Source organism: Macrotis lagotis, chromosome X (genome assembly GCF_037893015.1).
Source record: "Macrotis lagotis isolate mMagLag1 chromosome X, bilby.v1.9.chrom.fasta, whole genome shotgun sequence".
Classification (NCBI taxonomy): Eukaryota; Metazoa; Chordata; class Mammalia; order Peramelemorphia; family Peramelidae; genus Macrotis; species Macrotis lagotis.
Genome location: NC_133666.1, coordinates 407,952,379 through 407,976,049, shown reverse-complemented (window position 1 = coordinate 407,976,049; position 23,671 = coordinate 407,952,379). Strand labels below are relative to the sequence as shown.

Here is a 23,671-nt window from a genome sequence, read left to right as displayed (position 1 = left end):
GAACCTTGAATCCACAACATGTGATTAGTCATGCCTGGAAGTGTTTGAAATTGTGAACATTGTCTGGCCACTTTCTCAATGAAGTTGACACTAGAGCCCTCCAGGCCACTCCTGTTGACCTAGGGGAGGCAGGTGGTTTAATTTAAGTTTCCATCTTTTCTTCTTTCTCTTTTTGATTTCATTTCCTCTTTCTTCCTTGTAGAATTTCATTGGCCACCCTGGCTCTGGGTTAAGCCATTTTATTAACAAGTTGCAGTTCTGCTCCTGTCAGCTGTCCAATTTTAACTGGGCAATTAAAAGGGCAGGATCAGCAGGAATCAATCACATTCAAATGCACATAGAGGTTTCAATTCATTGATAAAAATCACAGCATTTTCCCTGGGCACCTGTATTTTGGCAGCCATTTTGGAAAAGTAATTATTGTGTTGCTCCCAGAGATGTGAGATAAATTTGAAGGAAGGAAAGCTCTTTCTTTGCGGGGTGGGGTGGGGGGTGGAGTGTGTGTGGGAGAGAGAGAGAGAGAGAGAGAGAGAGAGAGAGAGAGAAGAGGTTGGGAAATGTGATTTAGTAGTGGATGTTGGTGGTTTCTTGTACTTGGAGCAATTAATTACCTGTCAAATTATTACATCAACGAAACCAAGGAATGAAATATGTATCCGGTGTTTCATAGCTAGAACATTTGTGTTGCCAACTCTGATGATTATCTTAGGTAAACACAATTTTTTTTTCTATTCTTATATCTAAGTTATATGTCTCCGTAGGGAATAAAAATGATTGTTTTTATTATAGCTGTGTGCCTAAGTAAAGGTGTATTATGTGTTCTCATTCATACATGTATGTCCTTATCTAGCAATTTTCCATATAATTTGCCCAAGTGGCAAAATTCTGATCTGGAAGAGCAGCAACTACCCCCAGGAGGCTTGTTTGTGTTTCTTACTTTAGATTGTGATTCATTAACAGAAATTCTTCTGAGGAAGTTAGGAGGAGAATGTGATGTGCTTGATGTCACCTTTTTTGTAATTTTTGTTTTGTATCAAATGTATGTTTCAGGACTACTTCACAGACTTAATCACTAACGAGAGCATTAATTACTTCAAAATGTCTAAGAGAATGTATCCCCATAGGCCCATAATGATGGTTATCAGCCATGCTGCACCCCATGGCCCTGAGGATTCAGCACCACAGTTCTCAGACCTCTATCCAAATGCTTCCCAGCATATGTAAGTAAAATAAAATCTGTATTCTGACAAAATAGGACACTTTCCATTGCTTCAACTCTTCCCGACCTTCATACTCTTCAAATTTCTTTCTGTACTGCAAGTTAATGGGGTAGGAATGTGGGACTTAACCATGGGAGGAAAACTGGATCCAAATAAATAGCCCCCATAGCAATCTTATGCAGAATTAAAGGGTCATATATATCTTTGGAATGATGAGGAGTGATTCCATTATCTCAGGCTAAATACATATTAAGGATGAGAAACTTCAGAGTTCGTAAGATGTTTCATCAACTGTTAAGGATTCATTTCTATGTTCTTGTTCAGAGAGACATTAAACAAAATTGAAGAGGTTATGTTTTTCACAACATCAGACTTTACCTTCATATGATTATGTGAATGTATATTTGCTTTAGGTAAATACTTTGACATTTTAGCTGCAGTTGTTCAACTTGAGTTTGTTTCCCTTGGAGCTTTGGGATGGGGAGAAGGCATTGGAGGGGAAGGGTAATTAAACAGGGGAACATGGTTTTAAAATATGTTATTGTTTTTAAAATAACAGTTATACTTATGATGGTAACACCATCCACATAGAATTTTATGTTTTGCCAAAAAGTTTTCCTCACAAAACTCTGTGAGATAGATATTATAAGGACTATGGGATCATAATTGGAAAGGACTGCTAAGTGATCTCCCCCAAGTCATTCAGGTAATAAGGATCAGAGGTTGTGTCCTCTTGACTATAGAGCCAATATCCTTTCCATTCCATATTTGTTATTCAATCATTTGAGTTTTCTTTGTAAAGATTGTAGAGTGGTTTACTATTTTCCTTCTCCTGCTCATTTTGTAGACATGGAAAGTAAGGTAGAGTTAAATGACTTGTCCAGTAAATGTCTATGGCCAGATCTAAACTCATAAAGATGACTCTGATTCCAAGTCCAGTTCTCTATCTACAGTACCACCTACCTGCCTATTTTGCAGCTGAGGAAACTTAAATCTCAGAAAAGATAAATTACTCAGCCAGGTAGGTGAGGGATTGTTTCCCTATTTGTATCCCTAGCAATTGGCATAGAGCTTGCCTTGTGGTATCTGATTAATAGATTCTTGCTGATTGATGATTCTTTAAGTAGGGAAAATGAACCTAGACCTGTATACTACTATCCAGTGCTCTTTGCACTCTTAACATGTTGCCTCCCTTTTATAGGGAGTGGTTGGGCAAAATGTACCAAAGAATTATACTATTCAAACATCTTTCCTCTGCCCTTAGGTGAAGTGTCTTTAATCCAAAGCTAATTTTACTGACTACTTGATGGAAAGGTGAGGCTTTCTTGGGAGCTCAGACATTTCTTTACTTACACTATTTGGCACATTTTCTTTCTGCTGGTTGCTACTAATATACAATTTTCAATCTAGTCATAAATTTTTATTCACCTCTAGTTTGAGATGAGATTATAGACTGGGTAAATGTTGTATATAGTGTGCAATCAGTACAAGATATCTGGGGGATGAATGTTATTTTTCGTAGAATGTAACTAATTCAGAACATAAGGAACTTTGTCCCCACATGGTGTTAGCTAAGAGTGGAGAATCTTTATTCCTTCCTACATCTTACCTCCTAGTCCTCTACTGGCCCATTTTGCCATATGGCATGCCTATCCTCACATTATCACTCCCAGACTCTGAGCTTCCCATCAACTCAAGCTGGGGAAATAAAAATCCTCACTCTGACTTGGCCTTCCTAAACATCTACAGTCTATTGACTAATGAATAAACTCTTGGATGCTAGCCCTCATATCCATTTAATACTCCAGACAGGAATATCTTAGAGAAAATAGAATAATTTCCAGTTTGTCAATCTTTGTATCACTCTTATTTTGTAGATTATTATTATTAATTGATTGTTAGGTGATTAATTTAGTCATTAATACTTTAAGTTACAAGGAGAAATGGGAGCAGGGTATAGCTGGATTATTTGAAGTGATTTGGAGAATAATGCTGCTTTTGCTTTCCCCCACCTTTGTTCACATTCGTTTTTAGCTCATGTGATCTGCATAAAGGCTATGAGTTTTAGTAATGTATGACTTATTATCTTACTTGAGGACATTGTATTCCTTTATCATTTGCTAGTGTATCACATTATGCATTAGGAATTTCTCTATTCTCTATTAGGAATCACTCTATTGAGTGATATATTATATTCACCACAGGGGCTCCTTAGTCAAAGAAACCCTAAGTAGAAGCCTTTTTTTAAAACAAGTACTATCCTTTCGGAATGTGAGGAATTATGCATTCATTTTAGATTTTTACATATCCAGGTTTCTTAAAGTAGGACACACCTCTGTTCAGTACTGTTCCCAGAAGATAACATACTTCTCTATTGATAGATCTATTAATTCAAATGTTATGTTGATTTATAGCTTCTTGATACTAAGAAAAGATTAATATATAATAGTCATTTCTCTCCTAATGTCCTCCCCCCACTGCCCCATTGTGGTATGGAGGTGGCTGATGCTGGGTTCTGAAAGGCTATCTGACAGGTCCCATGTAACTGGAAGAGTCTTCAGTTACTAACTATCCTGTAGAATAGCACAGGGCTTTTGCTTGATGACCAGGCTAGATCACTTCAAGGGGTTATATTAACCAGCAAGTTAATTGCCAGATGATCAGTTTTATCAGCCACAGGAAGTGAGGAAGTCTGTCTATTAACTAAGCCCTAGGGGAGTTCAGATCCATATTGGTAGAGGGAATACCTGAAGCCAACAAGCATTTAAGCACCTATTAAGATATCTGGCATTGTGCTAAGTACTGGAGGAAAAAAAAAAGAAAGGCAAAAAAATGGCTCTTGGAGATCATAATCCAATAGGGGAGACAACATGCATCTACAAATAATATGTATGTTAGTGATTTACATATATATATATGCATATATATACATATATATATATATATATATACACATACAGCAGAGTCAGAGTGAAAGGAGAGAGAAAATATAGTACATGGTAGTGGAGAAATAAGAAAGGAGGGAGTCGCAATCAGCAATGGCAACGTTGGAAAAATATGGAAGGAACTTTTGCAATGGACTTACCATAAAGAATGTGATCCACCCATGACAGAGTTGTTGGTGTTAGAACAAAGACTGAAGCACATTTTTTATTATTATTATTATTTGGGGGAGGGTACAGGGCAAATGGGGTTGGGTGGCCTGCCTGGGGCCACATAGAAGGGTGATCTTGGGGTGTCTGAGGCCGGATTTGGACCTGAGTGCTCCTGGCTCAAGGGCCAATGCTCTGTCTGCCACCCAGCCACCCCTACTGTAATTACTCTTTTATTTTATTTTGGGTCTTTTTTTTTTCTTCTTTTTGTTTTTTTCGCAGGGCAGTGGGGATTGGGTGGCTTGCATGTCACATGGCTGGGTGATTGTTGGGTCTATGGGGCTGGATGTGGGCTCAGGTGCTTGTGGCTCCAGGGCTGGTGCTTCATCCATTGCACCACCTGGCCATACTTACAATTATTACTATTATTTTTTTAATTTTAATTTTTTTCTCTCCCCTTTACTTTATTGCTCAAGCAAGTCTATATTCATGGTGAGGAGGGGTATTTTGTTTACTCTTAAACAAGAATATTTTATTAATGTGAAAAAACATTTGTATAAAATGAGAATAAAAAAATTAAGTAAAATAAAAAAATATACATATAAATAAACACACATGTATACATAGATACAGGTATCTATATTTGTACATATGAAAAGACAAATTACACAAACCTTATACAAATAAAATAATATATATACATATATATATGCATTCCCATATACATCCCAAATCTCTATATTTGTATAGCTATGTATACATCTGCATATATATATATGTGTGTGTGTGTGTGTGTGTGTGTGTGTGTTTACATATATATCCATATGTAGGGAAGACAAAATGCATACAGCTATGTAAACAAGATAGATATCTATATTTTTATATTTGTACCTATATAAAAATGCATTTATATTTATATAAATATGTATACACATTTATATGTATCATATCCTGTTTGTACATAGTGTATATATCTAGCTATATGTATATTTTATATGTGTATATATGTATATCTATTCTAATATATGTGTATATATATATACATATATATCTTGTTTAGACATAATTGTACATTATCTCCCCTATTCAACTGTGAGCTCCTTGACATTGTGGACTATGTGTGTCTTTCTTTGTATCTCCCACACTTAGCACAGTGTCAGACAAACATTACATCCTTAATAAATCCTTGTTAACTTTAGGTACCTCCAATAATGTAGATCTGAACTTCTCTGGGGCTAAATAGGTGGCCTTCAGAATTTCTCATAGCTGAAAAAACTCATTACCTGACATTTAACTTTCTGGTAATGCTTACCCCTAAAATGATATCCTGGTCGCCAGGTATTTGTTTTACAGACTTTTGCCAGCCTGGTTGATGTATGTATATATAATGTGAATATGTATATATTTTATATGTATAACAGATATATATGTGTGTGTGTGTATGTGTGTGTATAATAACAGACCATAAAAGCAAAATAGCAATCATGAAGTATATGTTTATATCACAGTAATATTACATCTTAGAAATGATCATAGTAAAAAGACTTAAGGATTCTTTCCTTTACAATTCACATTCTTTAGCTGTTCAGCTTTTCCATCTCATATAGGATCATTAAAAGAAAAAAAAACAGTTGTCAGAGTGAGAACTGGGCTTGAAACATTGCTGTGCTTGTGTAAATAACTGTTTAATCTCCCTATACCTCAAGTTTTCTCATCCATAAAATAAATTTGAACCAGAAAACTTATAAAGTAACTTTCAAATGTATCATTCCATGGTTTTAAATGATTAAAAATGGCTTTCAAACCCTTTTGCTAATATTTTATCAAGAAAAATAATTTTTCAAGATTTCATTTTTGTATTCATTACCCAGCTTTGGTAAAAACATGATAAGAATTTGCCAATTCAGTGAACCTAAAAGGAGTTGTCAATTCCCTTGTTGATCTCTGTTCATTTTCAGGAAAGCAACACCCACTGTGCCAAAGTATTACATGGCAAATATCTGTTTTCATTAAAGTGAAACAAATCGCTTTGAGAATAATCTAAAATCATTGCAAATTTCTTGGACTTGCTTTGAAACTAGAATTTTTAACTAGAGTTTTAATTAGTAGTGGAAAGAGTCATTCAAACTGACATTGCCAGATTCCACTTATGCCTTTCAAGAGCATTATTATTTTTCTCACTCATTGAAGATGTTCTTAAATCTTTAGCAGGAACATTTTAGGAATTCTTCAGATAATATGAGTCTAAGTTGTCACAAAGATAATATTGTTGAAACTTCTCCATGTGCAATTTATTCCTTTTAATTGAACCTGTCACTTAATCAAATTCCAAAGTAATTCCAGCAAGGGGAATTGTGAAAAAAAAGCTATATTATAAGGATACCCAGAATGATTTCATTCATTAATTGTAGGAATGGGCAAAGTAAGAGTGGAGCAGCAAAACCTCTAAATGTACAGTTTAGATATAGCATAAATTGCATGAAGGAAGAAATTGGTTCCAGATTGTAAATTGTTAAGTGTTGATCTTAAGGACTTTATATTTTATTCAATATGTAGCCACTGATGGCTTTTGAGCAGGGAAATGACCTGATCAGATGGTATACATTGGGAAGACTCTTTGGAATCCAAAAAGAATAGTGGCTATGTCTCCTTAATTAATTGTGTGAGATATAGCTGGGTTACCTTTTTCACTAATGATTTTGAGTGGAGAAATCATTATTAGTCCAGAGTATAGACCTTTGTAAACTCTTGTAGGTCATAATAAATTAATAATATGATATATATATATATAATTATAAACATAATAAATTAAACCATACATCAAAGCCATATTACCCAACAGATGCTGAAGTATTTTGTCACATCAAGTTATAGATTATGCTCTAGGACCCCATTCTAAGGCTCTTCAGCATTTCCAATTTCTCCCTTCCTAAATCAATCTCTTTCTAGCTATGAACTTGGACTGTCACTACTGCCTTGGAATGATACATTTGGTGCCTCTGTAACTAGCTACTGAATTTGGCTCTGTTTCCCTAATTGTAAAATGAAAAACTGAACTGTATAATTCTTAACATCTCTTTTTCCTCTGATCCAATATATATAAGAAATGGGAACAAGGTTGGATAGGTAAAGTTGGAGACTGGGAAGGATTGATTGAAAACTTGTTTTGATATTTAATGCAATGAAAGTAATTTGACTACAAATAACTTGAACATAAGTATATTGGCATGCAATATTTAGTTTTCAATTAATTATCTGAGCTAAAAATAAATCTGATTTAATTATGCATATTGATCATGGCCAAACTTGATAAATTCTGCTTTTGTATCATCTCTTTTCATCTCAAAAAGACTTTTTGCCTCTTCTGCCCCCTTTTAATGCTAAATAAATGAAAAAAAATCTTAAGCTACATATCTCTTCTGAATGTCCAGTCCCTGAACTGTTTGGAATCATTGGTTTGACTTGGGATTCAGAATGTTACGATCTGAAAAGCATTTATTGTGTTAGGTGCTGTCATGGACATTGGAAATACAAGAATAACAAACAGCACAATGTATATAAAGAATTTAAAATCTATTAGAGGAGTAAAGTATAGATAGAGTACAAAATTCTTGAGGACAGGGAGTGTCTCATATCTAAAATTCCAGGAGCTAAGACAGTGCCTGTCCCAAAGAAGATGCTTAGTAAGTTTGTGTTGAATGAATAAGCATGTGGGGCAGCACAGCATAATGCAGATTCCCTTCCTTGAATTTGAGTCATGAGGTCCAGTGACAGCTCTAACACTTCCTAGTTATTTGTCTGGGCAAGATACACTTTTCTCAAAGGTTCCTCCTTTCAAAAAGAGGCATAATAGTATTTAGATTTTTTTTACTTCATAGAGTTATTTTGAGTATACACCATAGGTGTGTCCTGTAATGGGATACATCATAGCATGTGATAGTGAAAAGCAGAGGTTTGAAGTGCTAGAGGACAACTTGAGGAGGAGGAGATGATTTGCAGTTATATGAATCAGGAAGGCTCACATAGAAACGGCACCTGAGTTGGATCTTGAAGAGAAAAGTGATTCAAGAGGGAGCATGGGGGCAGCTAGGTGGCACAGTGGATAGAGCACTGGCCCTCGTCAGGAGTACCTGAGTTCAAATCCGGCCTCAGACACTTAATAATTATCTGTGTGACCTTGGGCAAGTCACTTAACCCCATTGCCTTGCAAAAGCCTAAAAAAAAGGAGCATGGATGATTACATGCAAAAACTGCACAGAGGAAGGATGGGGCAGTAAAACCCTAGAAACCTGGCTTGGCTAAAACATAACGTACATAAACAGAGAATTTGGATCCAGATTGTAGATTGTTGAATATTGGGTTAGGAAGTTTATATTTTATTACACAGGACACATGGAGCCACTGGTGACTGAAGAGGGTGATTTGAGCAGGGAAATGACATGGGGGGGGGGGGGACTAGGAGTCAGGAGGACCTGATATCAAATCCGGCCTCAGACACTTAATAATTACTTTGGGCCTTGGGCAAGTCACTTAACCCCATTGCCTTGCAAAAACCTAAAAAAAAAGAAAAAAAGGAAAAAAGAAAGAAAGAAATAGCACGGTCAGCCTCTGTGCAGTAAGAAGATTTTTGGAATCCAAGGAGGAAAGGAATGGCAGGAATTGTGATGTCAGAAGTCATTGAGTCTAAACCACTCATTTAAAGATGAGGAGACTTGAGGCCTAGAGAGGTAAAATGATTTACCTAGGGCACAGGTGGTAAATGGAAGAGCAAGAACCGGAGCCTTTCTTCAGACTGACATTCCTTCTACCATATTATAATTACCTGAGTGTACAAGGGAAAGAGTCAGAACACAGGAGAAGTCAACTAAGCAGTGCATTAATGTTTAATCAGGCTTCCACTTGCTGTTCAGCCTTGGGCTTTTTTAAGGGACTAACTCTTGGCTAGTAGCTCTGTCTCCCTGTCTGTCTCAGCAGTCCAGAATTCCTGGCATCTTTGTTGTTGAAGTTTCCCTTGCCCCCCACCAAAGGAAAGGGCTAGAGAGGGTCAGAGTGAGTTTGTTGTTCCAGTGAGTGACTGCTCAGGTTCAGAGTTCAGTCAGCTCACAAAAGGAGTGAGACAAATTGAAGACAAACTGCCAGTGGTGGTGTGTGGAGCTACTGAATAGCTGGTTTCCACAGCAAAAACCCAAGTAGCATATTCAGGCAAAGACATGGAAGAAGTTAAGTGTCTCACAGAATGTCTGGCAGGCCATAGAAAAACAGCAAGAAGCTATTGACTCCACCTATTGGGAACTAGGGAGATGTCATGTGAACATTTTCCCCTCAGGTTTTCTTCCTTGGTGGCCATTACCGCTTGAATCCCTTTTATCTGGCCTTGGGTTATAGTCTTCTGACCTTCTTGCAATGTAGCCATTATATCAAATTTCTCTAGTGTTTATCCCCAATAAAGAAAGGAAACTAGTTCAATATCAGCTTGTTGGCTTTACAAACTGAGACTAGAGGTTATGCCTACAAATGAAGAATTAGAACAGATTATCAATCACATATGACAAAAGGTACTGTCTAATAAGGCAGTTTAATAAGTATCATATGGTTTCCTAAATAATGTGGGATTTCAATAATAGGAGAAATCCTCAGACAGTCATTGATAATTCTCAAAGAAATTTTGTCATTCCTGTACATAAAAGCCCTGACTAAGTCATGGACTATAAATTATTCTGAATTGGAACAACTGAATTACTGGGAAATTGTATCCAACCTCCATCATCTCTCTTATTCTTTATTTTTTGCAAGGCAAATGGGGTTAAGTGGCTTGCCCAAAGTCACATAGCTAGGTAATTATTAAGTATCTGAGGCTGGATTTGAACTCAGATATTCCTGACTCCAGGGCCAATGCTCTATCCACTGTGACACCTAGCCACCCCCATCTCTCTTATTCTAATATGGGTTTCCTACTCTGTCCCTTGGCATTACTTTCATAATAGAGTTCTATTTGTTTACTTCAATTCAAATCAACAAGCATTTATTGAGGACATTTATTATGTGTAATGCACCTGCTGCTAAGCAGAATAAGAAAATGGAAGATAATTTAATTTCTAAACCACTCTGTATATGCCCTCTCATGAGAAATTAATTTATCTCTAAATTTATTTTGAGTTGTCCTTCCTTCCTTTCCCATTCATTCCTTCCTTTAAAACCAGCTAGTGTAAACTTAATATTAAAGAGCAGCAAAGCAATTAAATTTACATTGAAACTATTTTCATTTAAATAAATGATTTCTTAAGGCATTAGATATCATAGCCAATTTTCAGATATTCTCCTAAGTCTCCATGGGGTTTCTTTATCCATTCATTGCCTTTTACTTTTCCTCCTTAAGACTACTTTAAGTGAGTTAATTTTTTCAGGTTTTTTAATTGCTTTATATCATTTCATAAAGATAATACCATATTTCTTTATACTCCCATATCTGTCCATTTTATTTACATTGTATATATTAATGAACAAGAGTTTATTTTATAGTTCCCCTACCATTAGATATGTAAGCTACATCAGGTATTTTATAATGACAGATAATACTGCCATCAAGATCATTTTTTTGTTTTGTTTTATATAATATTTTCAGAGTATAGTTCCATTAATAGGTTTATAAGATAGAAATGTATTATTTTTTGTAATTTTATGGTATAATGCCATATTGATCTCAGAAAAAAAGATTCTATTAGTTTGCAGTTCCACCAAAAAGATAGCCAGAAACATGTTTTATATATCTTAATTGCAATCAGCTCTTACCAAGTTGATGGGTATGAGGTATATGTATATATGTATACATAATATATATAATGTGTATATACATCTATATGTATAGATGTATATAATATATAATGTGTATATCCATATATATGTATAGATGTATATATAAATTTACATATTTTTGTTTATTGAGGAAGTTAAGTTGTTTTCTTTTTTTTATCCCCTCATGTGTTTAAACATATACAAATTTTAAAGCCAAGAAAAACTTAAGATTTCATGATATAAATACAATCCCTCTAAAATGCAAGAATAATTTTAAATTGGTGATGTTCTAAAAGTATAGTATGTTAGAGAAAGTTCACACATAAATACAAATAACTAATATAAGATAGGGAACAAGATATATATACATATATATGTATATACACACACACACACACACACACACACACACACACACACATATATGTGTGCCTGTACTTTCCTCCATAGGACTAATATTGTGTTTTCTTTTTTACTAGAATTTGTTATAGATAATGCTACATGGTGAACAGAGAGCTGGCCTTTCTGCCAGGTAGATCTGGTTTCAAATTCTGCCTCCAATGCATAATGGTTATAAGATCTTGGGCAAGTCACTTAACATCTCAGATCTCTGAACATCTCTCTGAGATTATCAGTAGCAGATAGCATCCTACTTAGATGGAGTTTCCTCAGGTGGAAAATCTCTAAGATAAATAACTACCCTATGCCTATCTTATAATAAATCGTTGCATTTTCCCAAAAAAATACAAAAATGGAAATGCTTTTGAGGATAATAATTGTATATCGATTGATTAATTAGTAAAACTGAAATTCTCCATGAAAACAATATACATTAAGGTGACCTCATCAAATATTATTTTGTGACAGTATCAATTTTTTAAACAATACATCATGAAATTATTAGAATCAAGGAATTAGAAGAGGCAGGAGCATTAAAAAAAATCCAGTCCTAGCCTATCTTTCCTTCAGATGAAGAAACTGAGTCTCAGAGAAGTTAAATGCTTAGCCAAAAGTAACATAGGTAAACAGATCTAGGATTGCATTCTCAGAATTCTTTCCATGTTACTTCAATTTCAGTCACAGTTATTTGTAAATATTAAAATATGGCCAAATATGCATATATTGAAAGCTATTCTAGGAAGTCTTTAGAAAAATATATGTTACACTTGGTTGAGAACTATGCTTTTTTCTCTATACCCAAATCTTGATGAATGCTATTTGTATATATTTTAGTTGGAGAAGGAAAAGATATTTTCAGGGAAATCAGTTCAGTGTTAATGAAATTAAGATGGTATCACATAGAAGACAAGCTCAGGGCTTACAGATTTTATCCCCAGTGAGTATCACTATCTTATTCTGTGACCTCGGACATGGCTTTTTCAAATAAGGCTGATGATATTGCTATGATCTTGAGACTATTACTGGTTGTTGTTCCTTGAGGCTAAACAAATGTTTAAAAGTAATTTCCATATATAAAATGCTAGAAAAAAGACATTGAATATTAATACAGTGACAACAAAGTTCATGTGTTGATTTAGTATAAAAAATGAACTGCTGAGTTCCTAACAACACTCAGTATGGTTTTAATATAGAACTCATGAACTGTAATTCAAGAGTCTGTTGAAAATATTGCTTAGGTTGTATTGATGATTCTTCATGATTCTCTGTTTGTCAAGAGGAAAGGTGACATTATTAGACCTCGGCATAGCGCAATAGGTTCCCTCATGAAGTAGTGACATTGCCCTGACTAAAAATCTTTGAGGTTAGACGACGAGGCATCTTGTAGGAAATTCTTATTCTCTTATATGTTGAGCTTTGGTCAGCTCAAATATTTCTCTAATGATTGAGTCTGATTTTTAAATACTTAAAGGCCTGCCAACAAATCAAAATATATTAGAAAGAAAATATTATTTTCAAGGAAAATTTGACACACAGTAAAAAAGGACCTAAAGGACCTAAGTGATCTTTCCATTTCTCTGATTAATCAATCAGTCAATAAGTATTTATTAAGTGCCTTCTATGTACTGGGAACTGTTTGTCATTGTTTTGTCAGTCATATCTGACACTTCATGATACCATTTGGAATTTTTCTTCACAAAGAAGACTGACTCATTTTACAGATAAGAAAACTAAGGTAAACAGGACTTGCTCAGGATCACATAGCTAATAAGTGTTTGAGATGCGATTTAACTCATGAATCTAAGTCTTCTTGATTCTATACCCAGTGCTCTGTCTACTGCACCACCTAAGCTACTCCAGGAACTGGAGTGCTAAGCATTAAGAATACAAAAAGAGAAAAAAAAGGCAATCCCTGTCCTCAAGGAGCTCATGAGCTAAAACTTCAATGAGCTGGGAAATAATCCAGAAACTCAGTACTGAAAAAAGAAAAATATCTGAAGAAAATTCTATCCATATGATTGGAATATGCTCTCTTTTAGAACTGCAGTTCAGCTACCTTATATTTAGTAAAAAATATCTAATCTAGAGAGAAACAGAAATTATTGCCATAATAGAAAACATAAAAATAATGTGCTTCAGGGAGATTTTAAAAACTAAATCCAGTGCTATTCCAAAAATCAGAATTGGGCCCCATTTAAACCTTATATTATTGTCACTGGTTTTTTAAAAAAACAAAAACTTTTGCCTGTCAATCACATTGTGGGAGTACAACAAATCAATGGGTGGCCTGAATCAACTTAATATGTAATTTGGAAATATTTAACCAAAAAAATAAAAATACAATAAAATACAATATTTTATTGTGAAACTAAGTCAATATGTAGCCCACAGGAATCCTTACATATGGATTAGTGGCTCATTTGACACTACTGTCTTTGACAATCTGGTTTTATTTGGTACTTGCAGCATATGTATGTGTGTGTAATTAGCAGTTAGTGAGGAAATCTTCCAATGGAACCTGTCAGCTATATTCAAATTTAGTATACATCAGAGTAAATTTTAGGACTTAGATGAAGGGCAAGATATCATATGAGACATCAGGAACCAGCAATTCAACTCTAGCCTCTGTCACTAGCTGGTGACCCCAAACAAATCTGAGTTTCAGTTAACAAGATTTCTTCTAAGATATATATAGATTGTGATCTGTATTTGTGTCAGGACAGAGCCTTGTACAGTGAAATAGATTTTTTTTGGTCCCAAAAGAAATATATGTATAATCTGGTTTTTGTGTGCTTGTGATGATTAGGATTTTGACAGCTGCTTATGAGAGACCTATGAATTTATGGGATAATAGGATCATATATCTAGAGGAGGTAGTGTGATACAGTAGAAAGACTGTTATATTTGTAATTAAAGGACCTGGGTTTAAATCTCTGCCCTGCTACTTATTAGTTGCGTGTGACCTCAATTTACTCATCTATAAAATGGGAACATTGAACAAAAAGACATCTAATCTCTCATTTATCTCTAAATCTATGATACTTATAAGTTGTAAAAAAACTCAGAAGCCATCTAACTTTAGTTCCTCTTTTTTACAATAAGATAACTGACAGAGTAGTTGGATGACTTGCCCAAGATTGTACAGGTAGTAAGCTTCAGAGGTCAGATTGAATCCAGAGCCTGTATCTTGCAAGTCTGTGCTCTTTTGACTATATATGATCCCACATAGGGGTGTTGCTATATATGTTCTAATAACATAAAAAGGTAAGAACAACAGAGTAATAATTGACTACCCTAGGAAAGCTATCAACTCAACCCCATAGATCTTAGGGATGATTCAAGAATATGGAAAGCTCTTAGAGTTGTAGATCAAGACTAGAGTGGACTTGGGGTTTTAAAATTACTCAGTATAGTTCCAAGAAGACCTGGGGAGTTTGAGTTTATTCAAGAGCCTAGAGAACCTTTCTCAGAAACTGTTGGAACCCCAAAGTTGTCCAAGCACCTTCTCAGAATTATAACTCAGGAAAGGAGTAAGTCCTTTAGAATGACTGAAGTATGTTACAGATTACATTAGCCCATCTTGGTCATGAACCACTCAAATAATAGCATAGGCCTTAAAGTCACTTGGGAGTGGGAAGATCATCCATATTGTCCCTGAGAACAAAGAGCAAAGAGTATTAAAAACCATAAAATAGGGGTGAAGAGAAGAGATAAGAAATAAATATTGCTAACCCCACTCCAATCTTACAGAGATTTATTGGATACCCATAACATTTTGGAAATAGCCTCTTTTCACCTATACGGCAGCCACTAGTTACTACTGTATAGATATTCTAAGAATAAGACAATTTACCACCCACTAGTGGGTGCATAGTCCTCAGGGAGGATGCAATAGAGGGCCAACACTGTTATCTGATTCCTAACCAGGCTTCAAATTGACCAAAATAGAGGATGACTTGTAACAGAGAAAGGAGAGAACAATCCCTTGCATCTAAGGTCTCTTGACCCATCCTTATAGTGATTTCCCAGCCTGATTTCCTACTTCCTCACAACTAAAACCAAGACCTGGTAGCCATGTTCTATATTCTCCTATTGGTATCCTTTTTTCCCATTTTTATTTAAGACCGGGGGTGGGGGGGATGATAATGAAATTCTGAGAATGAGGAAACTAGTGGAGTAAGAGAAGAGAAGAGAAGAGAAAGAAAGGTATTTGAGACAGGGGGAGGATCAGGACCAAGACCAGATGCAGAGACACAAAAACCAACAATAAAATTGGTAGTTGTCCCACCAAAGGGACAGGTTTGGAAACCAGTTGCAGACAGATTATTTCCCATTTTTTTCAACTCAAAACATCCTCAAGGAATACACAGTCATCCTCTTTTCAAGAAAAGGAATATTTTATCAGTTAGGGATATGATTTCTTTTTCATCACATTCAACTTAGATCAATGCATACCATAGAAACAATGTAAAGCTGCCTTCTGGGGGAGGGGGTGAGCAAGATTAGGGGAAAAATTGTAAAATTCCAAATAAATCTTTCTTTTCAAAAAAAAGGAACATTTTATGCCCTTACAAACCCAATCTGAGAGGAGTAGCATCATAGGAATTAGATCGCTTAGGGACCATAGACATCAGCTGGTACACCCTACTCATTTTATAGCTCAAATATCTGAGACTTGGCAGAGTATCTTTCTCTAGGTCATGAGAGCAGTGAGAGATCGGCCTAAAATTAGAAATCAAACCTTCTGATTTCAAGTCCAGTTCTCTTTCTTCTTGTGCTACAGTCCATCCTAGTGTTGGTTTTTAATTTATAAGATGTCTCTATTACTTATGTAAAATTCTTAATATCATAATGTTTACTAAGAGTCTTTCCAGCCTCATTAGTTCAAAGGCCCTGATCAGGTCAGTGGAAAACAAGTTAGTGTACACTTTTTGGAGCTGGACAAATTTCTTCACGTTTTGTTCATGGAAACCATTCAGTATGTGAGTCATCCTCTTACTGGCAGTAGAGGAAAATATGTCTGTAATTCCTCCTCAGAAATACAGGAAGATATTGTCTGAAAGTTTCTACTAGTGATTTTTGCCACAATAGAGTGCCCATGAAATTTGCAGGTAAAGCAGAATATAGCTTAGGAAGTTGGAGTCTAATTTTGAGACTATTGTTATTTGTGATAAGTTCCATATTGTAATCTGAACCTTCTTATATTTTCATCTACATTCATCTACATTCAAGAACGATGTTTAATTCATTGATAGAGAACAAGATATGAATATAGTAGGGTAGAGAATCAGGGATGAACTTTTTGGCTGTAGGGAGCAAGATTTACAAAGGAGTAGGCAAAAGCTTTCCCCCAAATCTCCTGTAAATAAGGAAGGGGAAGAACAATGAAAAGAGGGAGAGAAAGATAAAAATATTGTGCTCACATGGCCCATTTTCTTTCAAAATTTTCATTGCTGGGGCAGCTAGGTGGCGCAGTGGATAGAGCACTGACCCTGGAGTCAGGAGTACCTGGATTCAAATCCAGTCTCAGACACTTAATAATTACCTAGCTGTGTGACCTTGGGCAAGCGCTATAATCATGTCTAAAGTGTCTCTCCCTAGGAGAAAATAACACTAGAATTGGGCCACTACTGGATGGATTTTATATGTGAGGTCAGTAATTCATTTGGAGATTCCTGAATATACTTAAATTTATCGGAAAATGAATGATTCATTAATTGATATGAAAATCTTTTGAATAACACTACCAGATTGTATTGAAGAGGACTTACAAATAAGACATAAAAGTTATCTGAGCTATGACCTTTTAAGGGTTGGCAGAAATTAGATATCAGTTTTCCTTATTACTCACACAGTAGGTTAATATTCATTCTGACCAATGGGTTCTTCACAAAGCTATTCATTGCCTTAATTACTATGATATGCTGACATCTAGGAAGACTCCCTTTACTTCCACTGCAAGATAGAACTAGATATAAATCTAATATGTGGTGAAAAATGATGGAGAGTCCCAGTCTTCACGTAATTTAAAATCAGAAGAGAAATGTAGGACTGGCATACCTGTAACTATCAGAAACAGAGAAAATTTGTTAAAGTGATATGGATAGGGGCGGCTAGGTGGCATAGTGGATAAAGCACCAGCCCTGGAGTCAGGAGTACCTGGGTTCAAATCTGGTCTCAGACACTTAATAATTACCTAGCTGTGTGGCCTTGGGCAAGCCACTTAACCCCGTTTGCCTTGCAAAAACCTAAAAAAAGAAGTGATATGGATAAATAGATAGATGATGAATGGATAAATAGATAAATAGATGATAGATAGTAGATAATTATAGATGGATAGCTCAATTGTATTCAAACAAATACATAATAAGATATAATTAAGAAATAAAATAAAGAAATAACAGAGAAAAGGCTTGAGAGGTTGAAAAAGGCCTCCTGTAGAAGTTGGAATATTTTACTCTCTAATAAGGAATCAACTATGGTATAATGTTCTATGAAAACATTATTGGCTTCTTCATTATAAACATTGCACATAAATGTGATTGTAGTCATATTACTGAGTATAATAGGCAGGTAAGTGGAAGTATACAGAGTGCCAGGCCTGCAGTCAAATCTGGCCACAGATATTTCCCAACTGTACAACCCTGGACAATTCACTTAACCCTTCCTTCAGTTTCCTCATCTGTAGATTGAGCTGAAGAAGGAAAATGGCAAATCACTCCAGTATCTTTGCCAAGAAAATCCAAAATGGTATCACAAAGAGTTGGACAGGACTGGAAATATCAACAACATTGTGTATAATGCAGCTTTTATCCAACAAACCCAAACAAAAAAATTCAGTTCAACAACATTTATCAAGTTTACTACACTATACCATGCTAGATAATGGAACTGCAGAAGTAAAAACAACATAACTCTTGCTCTCAAGGAAATTACATTCTAATGAGAAAGCCTAACATATTTACCCAAGTAATTTTTTGTGATAAGTGAAGAAAATCAAACAAAAAAATACATGAGGCTTTAGGTAGTCCTACAAAGCCTTCATGGAAGAGTTGTCTCCTGAGCTAAACCTTCAAGAAAAAAGAAGCATTTCATCAGGGATGTGCAGGAATCTGTTCTAGGCAGAGGGTACCCACAGGAAGAAGGAGAGAGTGGAATGCCATCGAGAAATGACTGGTCATCAGTTTGATTGGAAGATAGAGCATGTGAAATGTAGACCTATAAAATAAGGCTAGAAAAGTAAGCTCTATCAGGTCATGGAGAATATTAAGAAACTTGCTTTTAAACTGATATCATGTCAGTTGCAAATCTTTATTTAAAAGTTTAAATTGAAATAATTACAGCGATTTCAATGATATTTCAGATGATGATTTCAAATTCAGCTTTATCACAAAAAGAAATTAAACTCCAACTATGTGCAAGACCCTGGGGAAATTAAGATTCAAAGATAAATGAACTATGTTCTTTATCCTCAAGGAGTTGATAGTCTAGTAGGAAGAAAAGATCTGCACAGAAAAGCAGTGTTTTGTAAATGCTTAAAGAGATCCAAGAAGGGAAAGAGTTCTTCAGTCCATAGGGATCAGAGTAGACTTCCCAGTGCAGTTCTCTGTATAATTTGTCAGTTCCTCTAAGCAAAGAAGACATAGTCTGGAGAGAGAAAAAAATGATGTGTTAGTGATATTTTAATTGCTTTCCATGAAAGATTATTTCATGACCCTTATTGCTGAGTTTTTATAAGTGACTAAGTATAAAAATACACTAAGACTACTTCCTGGCTATTTTCAGTACTCCCAGTTACAACTATGCACCAAATATGGATAAGCATTGGATTATGCAGTACACAGGACCCATGTTGCCGATCCACATGGAATTTACAAATATTTTGCAGAGGAAAAGGCTTCAGACTCTGATGTCAGTTGATGACTCTGTGGAAAGGGTAAGCACACAAAATTGTCAAGGATGCTTCATCCTATTTTTTTCTCCTGCATCATCTGCCCTTTCCCTCAAAACTGTTTACTTTTTCACATTTTCCTTGCATTTCAGGACACTGACATGTGCATGCCCTTGCCATCTTCACCTAGCTCCTACCTCTTTCCCATTCCCCATACTTTTCCGTGGGCAATTTAGGTAGAATGGTGGAAAACTAAGCCAGTCACAACTGGAAGAGAAATAGAAAGAACATATAAACATAAGGGTGACAATGAAATAATTTGCTTACCTGCTACATTTTCAAACTGACATAATATAAAAAATTTGCTTCCGAACTAAAAAATAATGTGCAATGAAAATATAAACACATTAAAAAATGATTAAATTTCTCAATTGTTAGTTTACTTGATTCCTCTACCTCAGGTAAATATTTAGTAAAATTGATGAAGACAACAAAATCAGCTAGGTTGGATTTTATTCCTTGGGAACAAAGAGTTTAATTGATATAGATGACTTAGGAGATAAAAATTGATATCTAAAGAAAGTTAAAAGATGATTTTTAGAAAAAAATATGAGTGAGGGGCGGCTAGGTGGCACAATGGATAAGAGCACCAGCCCTGGAGTCAGGAGTACCTGAGTTCAAATCTGGTCTCAGACACTTAATAATTACCTAGCTGTGTGGCCTTGGGCAAGCCACTTAACCCCATTTGCCTTCCAAAAACCTAAAAAAAATATGAGCCCTAGATGATCTTCCTGTAGCAGTCTACAAACTGTATTAATAAATAGAAATCATTAGAACTATCTAGTGCTGGCTAAGATACAGAATTGTAGATCAGTGAAAAAGTTAGGTACAAAATGCACAGAAAGGAATTATCATAGTGATGTGATCTAGTGTTTGATAAACCCAAAGACTTAAACGCTTTTGGGACAAGAACTCACTATTTGACAAAATCTGCTGGGAAAACTAGAAAATGGTATGGCAGAAACAAATATAGACTAACATCTTGTACCAAGATAAGGTCAAAATGGGTACATGATATAGACATAAAGGGTAATATCATAAGCAAATTAGGGGAGTATTGAATAGTCTTCCTGTCAGATATCTGGATACGGGAAGAATTTATGATCAAACAAGAGATATAGAGCATTACAGGATGTAAAATAAATATTTTTGATTATGTTAAATGAAATGTTTTTGCAAAACAAAACCAATGCAGTATAGTTTAGAAAGAAAGCAGAGGGGGCATCTGGGTGGCACAGTGGATAGACCACCAGCCCTGGAGTCAGGAGTACCTGAGTTCAAATCCGACCTCAGACACTTAATAATTACCTAGTTGTGTGACCTTGGGCAAGTTACTTAACTCTATTGCCTTAAATAAATAATTTTTTTAAAAAGAAAGAAAGCAGAAAGCTGACAGGATGGATGAGGGGACCAAGAGGAGAGTACTTTTTAAAGCTAGTATTTCTGATAAAGGTCTCATTTGTCAAATATATAGAATTGAGTCAAATTTATAAGAGTATATATCATTCTACAATTGATATTTGTTCAAAAGATATAAGCAGGAATTTTTCAAATAAAGGAATCAAATGTATCTATCATTATCTAAAAAAGATGCTCTGAATCTCTATCAAGAAATGCAAATCAATACAACTCTCAGGTATGACCTATCAGATTGACTAATGTTACAGAAAAAGAAAACAATAAATGTTGAAGGTTTGTGGGGAACTTAGGACCCTTAAAGCACTTGCTGGCAGAGTTATGAACTGACCTAAGATAATTTGGAATTATGCCAAAGGACTATAAAAATTTGTCTACCCTTTAATTTAGCAATACCACTGCTCAATCTGTATCCAAAAGGGATCAAAAAGGTGGTGGGGGAAGGACATGATTGTTCAAAAATATTTTTATCACCTCTTTCTGTGGTGACAAAGAATTGGAAATTGAGGGTATCTCTAATTAGTTGGGGGATTACTGAACAAGTCATGGTATATATAATCATAAAGGACTACTATTTTTGCACTAAGAAATAATGAGTAGGATGATTCCAGAATAAACTGGAAAGACTTATATGAACTGGTACAAAATGAAGTGAGTAAAACCAGGAGAATGTTGTAGACAATAGAAATATTGAATGAAGAAGAGTTATGAATGAATTAGTTATTCTTGGCACTACAACAATCCAAGACAATTCCAAAGGACACATGATGAAAAATATTATCCACTTCCAGAAAAAGAACTGATCAGATCTGAATTCAGATTGAAGCACACTCTTTTTCATATCATTTTTCACTGTTTTTTTGGGAAGGCTCTCTGTATTCTTTCACAACATGTTGAAAATGAACATGTTGGAAATAGTTTTACATGATGCACATGCCTAACCTACATCAAATTGCTTACCATCAAGGGTGGGGTTGTAGTAAGGGAAGGGGGATAATTAGAAACTCAAAAATTTTTTAATTTTTTTATAAGTAAGTGTATATATGTGTGTGTGTGTGTGTGTGTGTGTGTATAATTCCATACATTATTCCTCTTTGTGCTCTTCTGTATATATTAAAATGGTTATATTATCTAATGATCATTAAATTCATTATGAAAAGGAATTTTTTTCAAAATGAAGGTTAAATTTTTAAATTTTTTTAAAAATTGTTTTTACTTGTAATTTGTGAAAAATATTATTTTAAAATAAAAAATAAGTTATCAATCATTTAGAGAGCAAGACCATATCAGAAGAACCTAGATTTATATCCTACATCTGCCAAATAGTAGCTATGTGACCCTACACAAGTTACTTAATAATTCTAGACAATTTTCTAATATTTTAGGTCATAAAGCAGATAACTTTATGCATTAATAAAGGATGTTTCCTTATTAGGAGCTTCCTCTATCAATGAAATGATAGTTCTCTCCCATCACCATGTGAAAACTTTTACAGTTTTTGTATTGTAACATGATAACTTTTAGAAAAAGATGTATGCGTGTGAATATATATGTGCATATATGTAAGTGTATATATATATATGTGTGTGTATATATATATATATAATTCCATACATTATTCCTCTTTGTGCTCTTCTGTATATATTAAAATGGTTATATTATCTAATGATTATTAAATTCATTATGAAAAGGAATTTTTTTCAAAATGAAGGTTAAGAGGGGACAATTGTTGCAAATTTCTACTTTTCCCTGTGATATATTTCAGCTATATAATATGCTTGTGGAAACTGGAGAACTGGATAACACCTACATCATTTATACTGCAGACCATGGGTACCATATTGGTCAGTTTGGATTGGTCAAGGGGAAATCCATGCCATATGACTTTGATATCCGTGTTCCTTTCTTTATTCGTGGACCAAGTGTAGAACCAGGATCAATGTAGGTATTCTTCTATTTATGACACAAGTAATCATTCAAAAAGCAATTCAAGGACCAATTCTGTCTTTGAAAATCTGTTTTACTTTCCCTTGATTAAGAAATAATATCTTCTGATCTTATAATTTAAAAGATATTTCTGTCATATTCAAAATAAGTTAGAGAAAGGAACATTGTTAATAGTCAATCTTCACATACAAAGAAAAACTCACATTTCTTGGTCTAGTAGTTAAATAAGGAATTTGGAAGAAAAGGATTCTTGAGAAGAAGGATTCATGACTGCTTAAGTAGCAACAATCTCTCATTTGTTTGATTCCCCAATAGCCCAATTTCTTGGAGACTTGACTCTGTGTATATGTGTGTGTTCATATACATTTTAAATATATAGAACTATTTGAACAAGACAGGACAGTCTAATGGAAATAAACACTGAGTAGAAATAGAAGACATGTCCTTATGTTGTAAGCTAGTAAATATATATTAAGCACCTAATATGTACTTAAATTCTGTCTCTGGATGAGATGTAATATCACTGTCTCAGGCTCTCCATCCAGAAAATGAACTAAAAGGAACACCAGGGATAATCTAATGCAGTCCCCTAATTTTGTAGCTCTTCAACTCTAACTTGATGAACAGAAAACACCAAGAGGTCTCAGAAACCATTTAGTGTAAGTAACCCTTTAAGAGCTGAAGGAATTAAAGACTAGAGAAGTTGTCCAAATCACACAGGAAAATACAGGCACAGAAAGGTCTTATGACACCACACCCTATATCCATTCACTATACCATGCTGTACCACTATACCCTTAGGAGGAGTTGTGGATTTAAATTATTTGTGTTTTGAGAATTTGGAGGTATATCCT

The 23,671-nt window shown here is 34.9% G+C and overlaps 1 protein-coding gene across 6 annotated transcripts in view; it reads left to right on the top strand.

The window, feature by feature from the left end:
* Positions 1–23,671, top strand: part of SULF1 (sulfatase 1) — a 207,148-nt gene that overhangs the window by 137,856 nt on the left and 45,621 nt on the right. For 5 of the 6 annotated variants that reach the window (XM_074202304.1, XM_074202298.1, XM_074202300.1 and 2 more), the window contains 3 exons: positions 1,051–1,220; positions 19,289–19,439; positions 22,636–22,811. In XM_074202304.1, coding sequence (XP_074058405.1) covers positions 1,051–1,220; positions 19,289–19,439; positions 22,636–22,811 — 497 coding nt within the window. The remainder of the gene's footprint in view (positions 1–1,050; positions 1,221–19,288; positions 19,440–22,635; positions 22,812–23,671) is intronic. The other variant, XM_074202303.1, reaches the window with a different exon arrangement.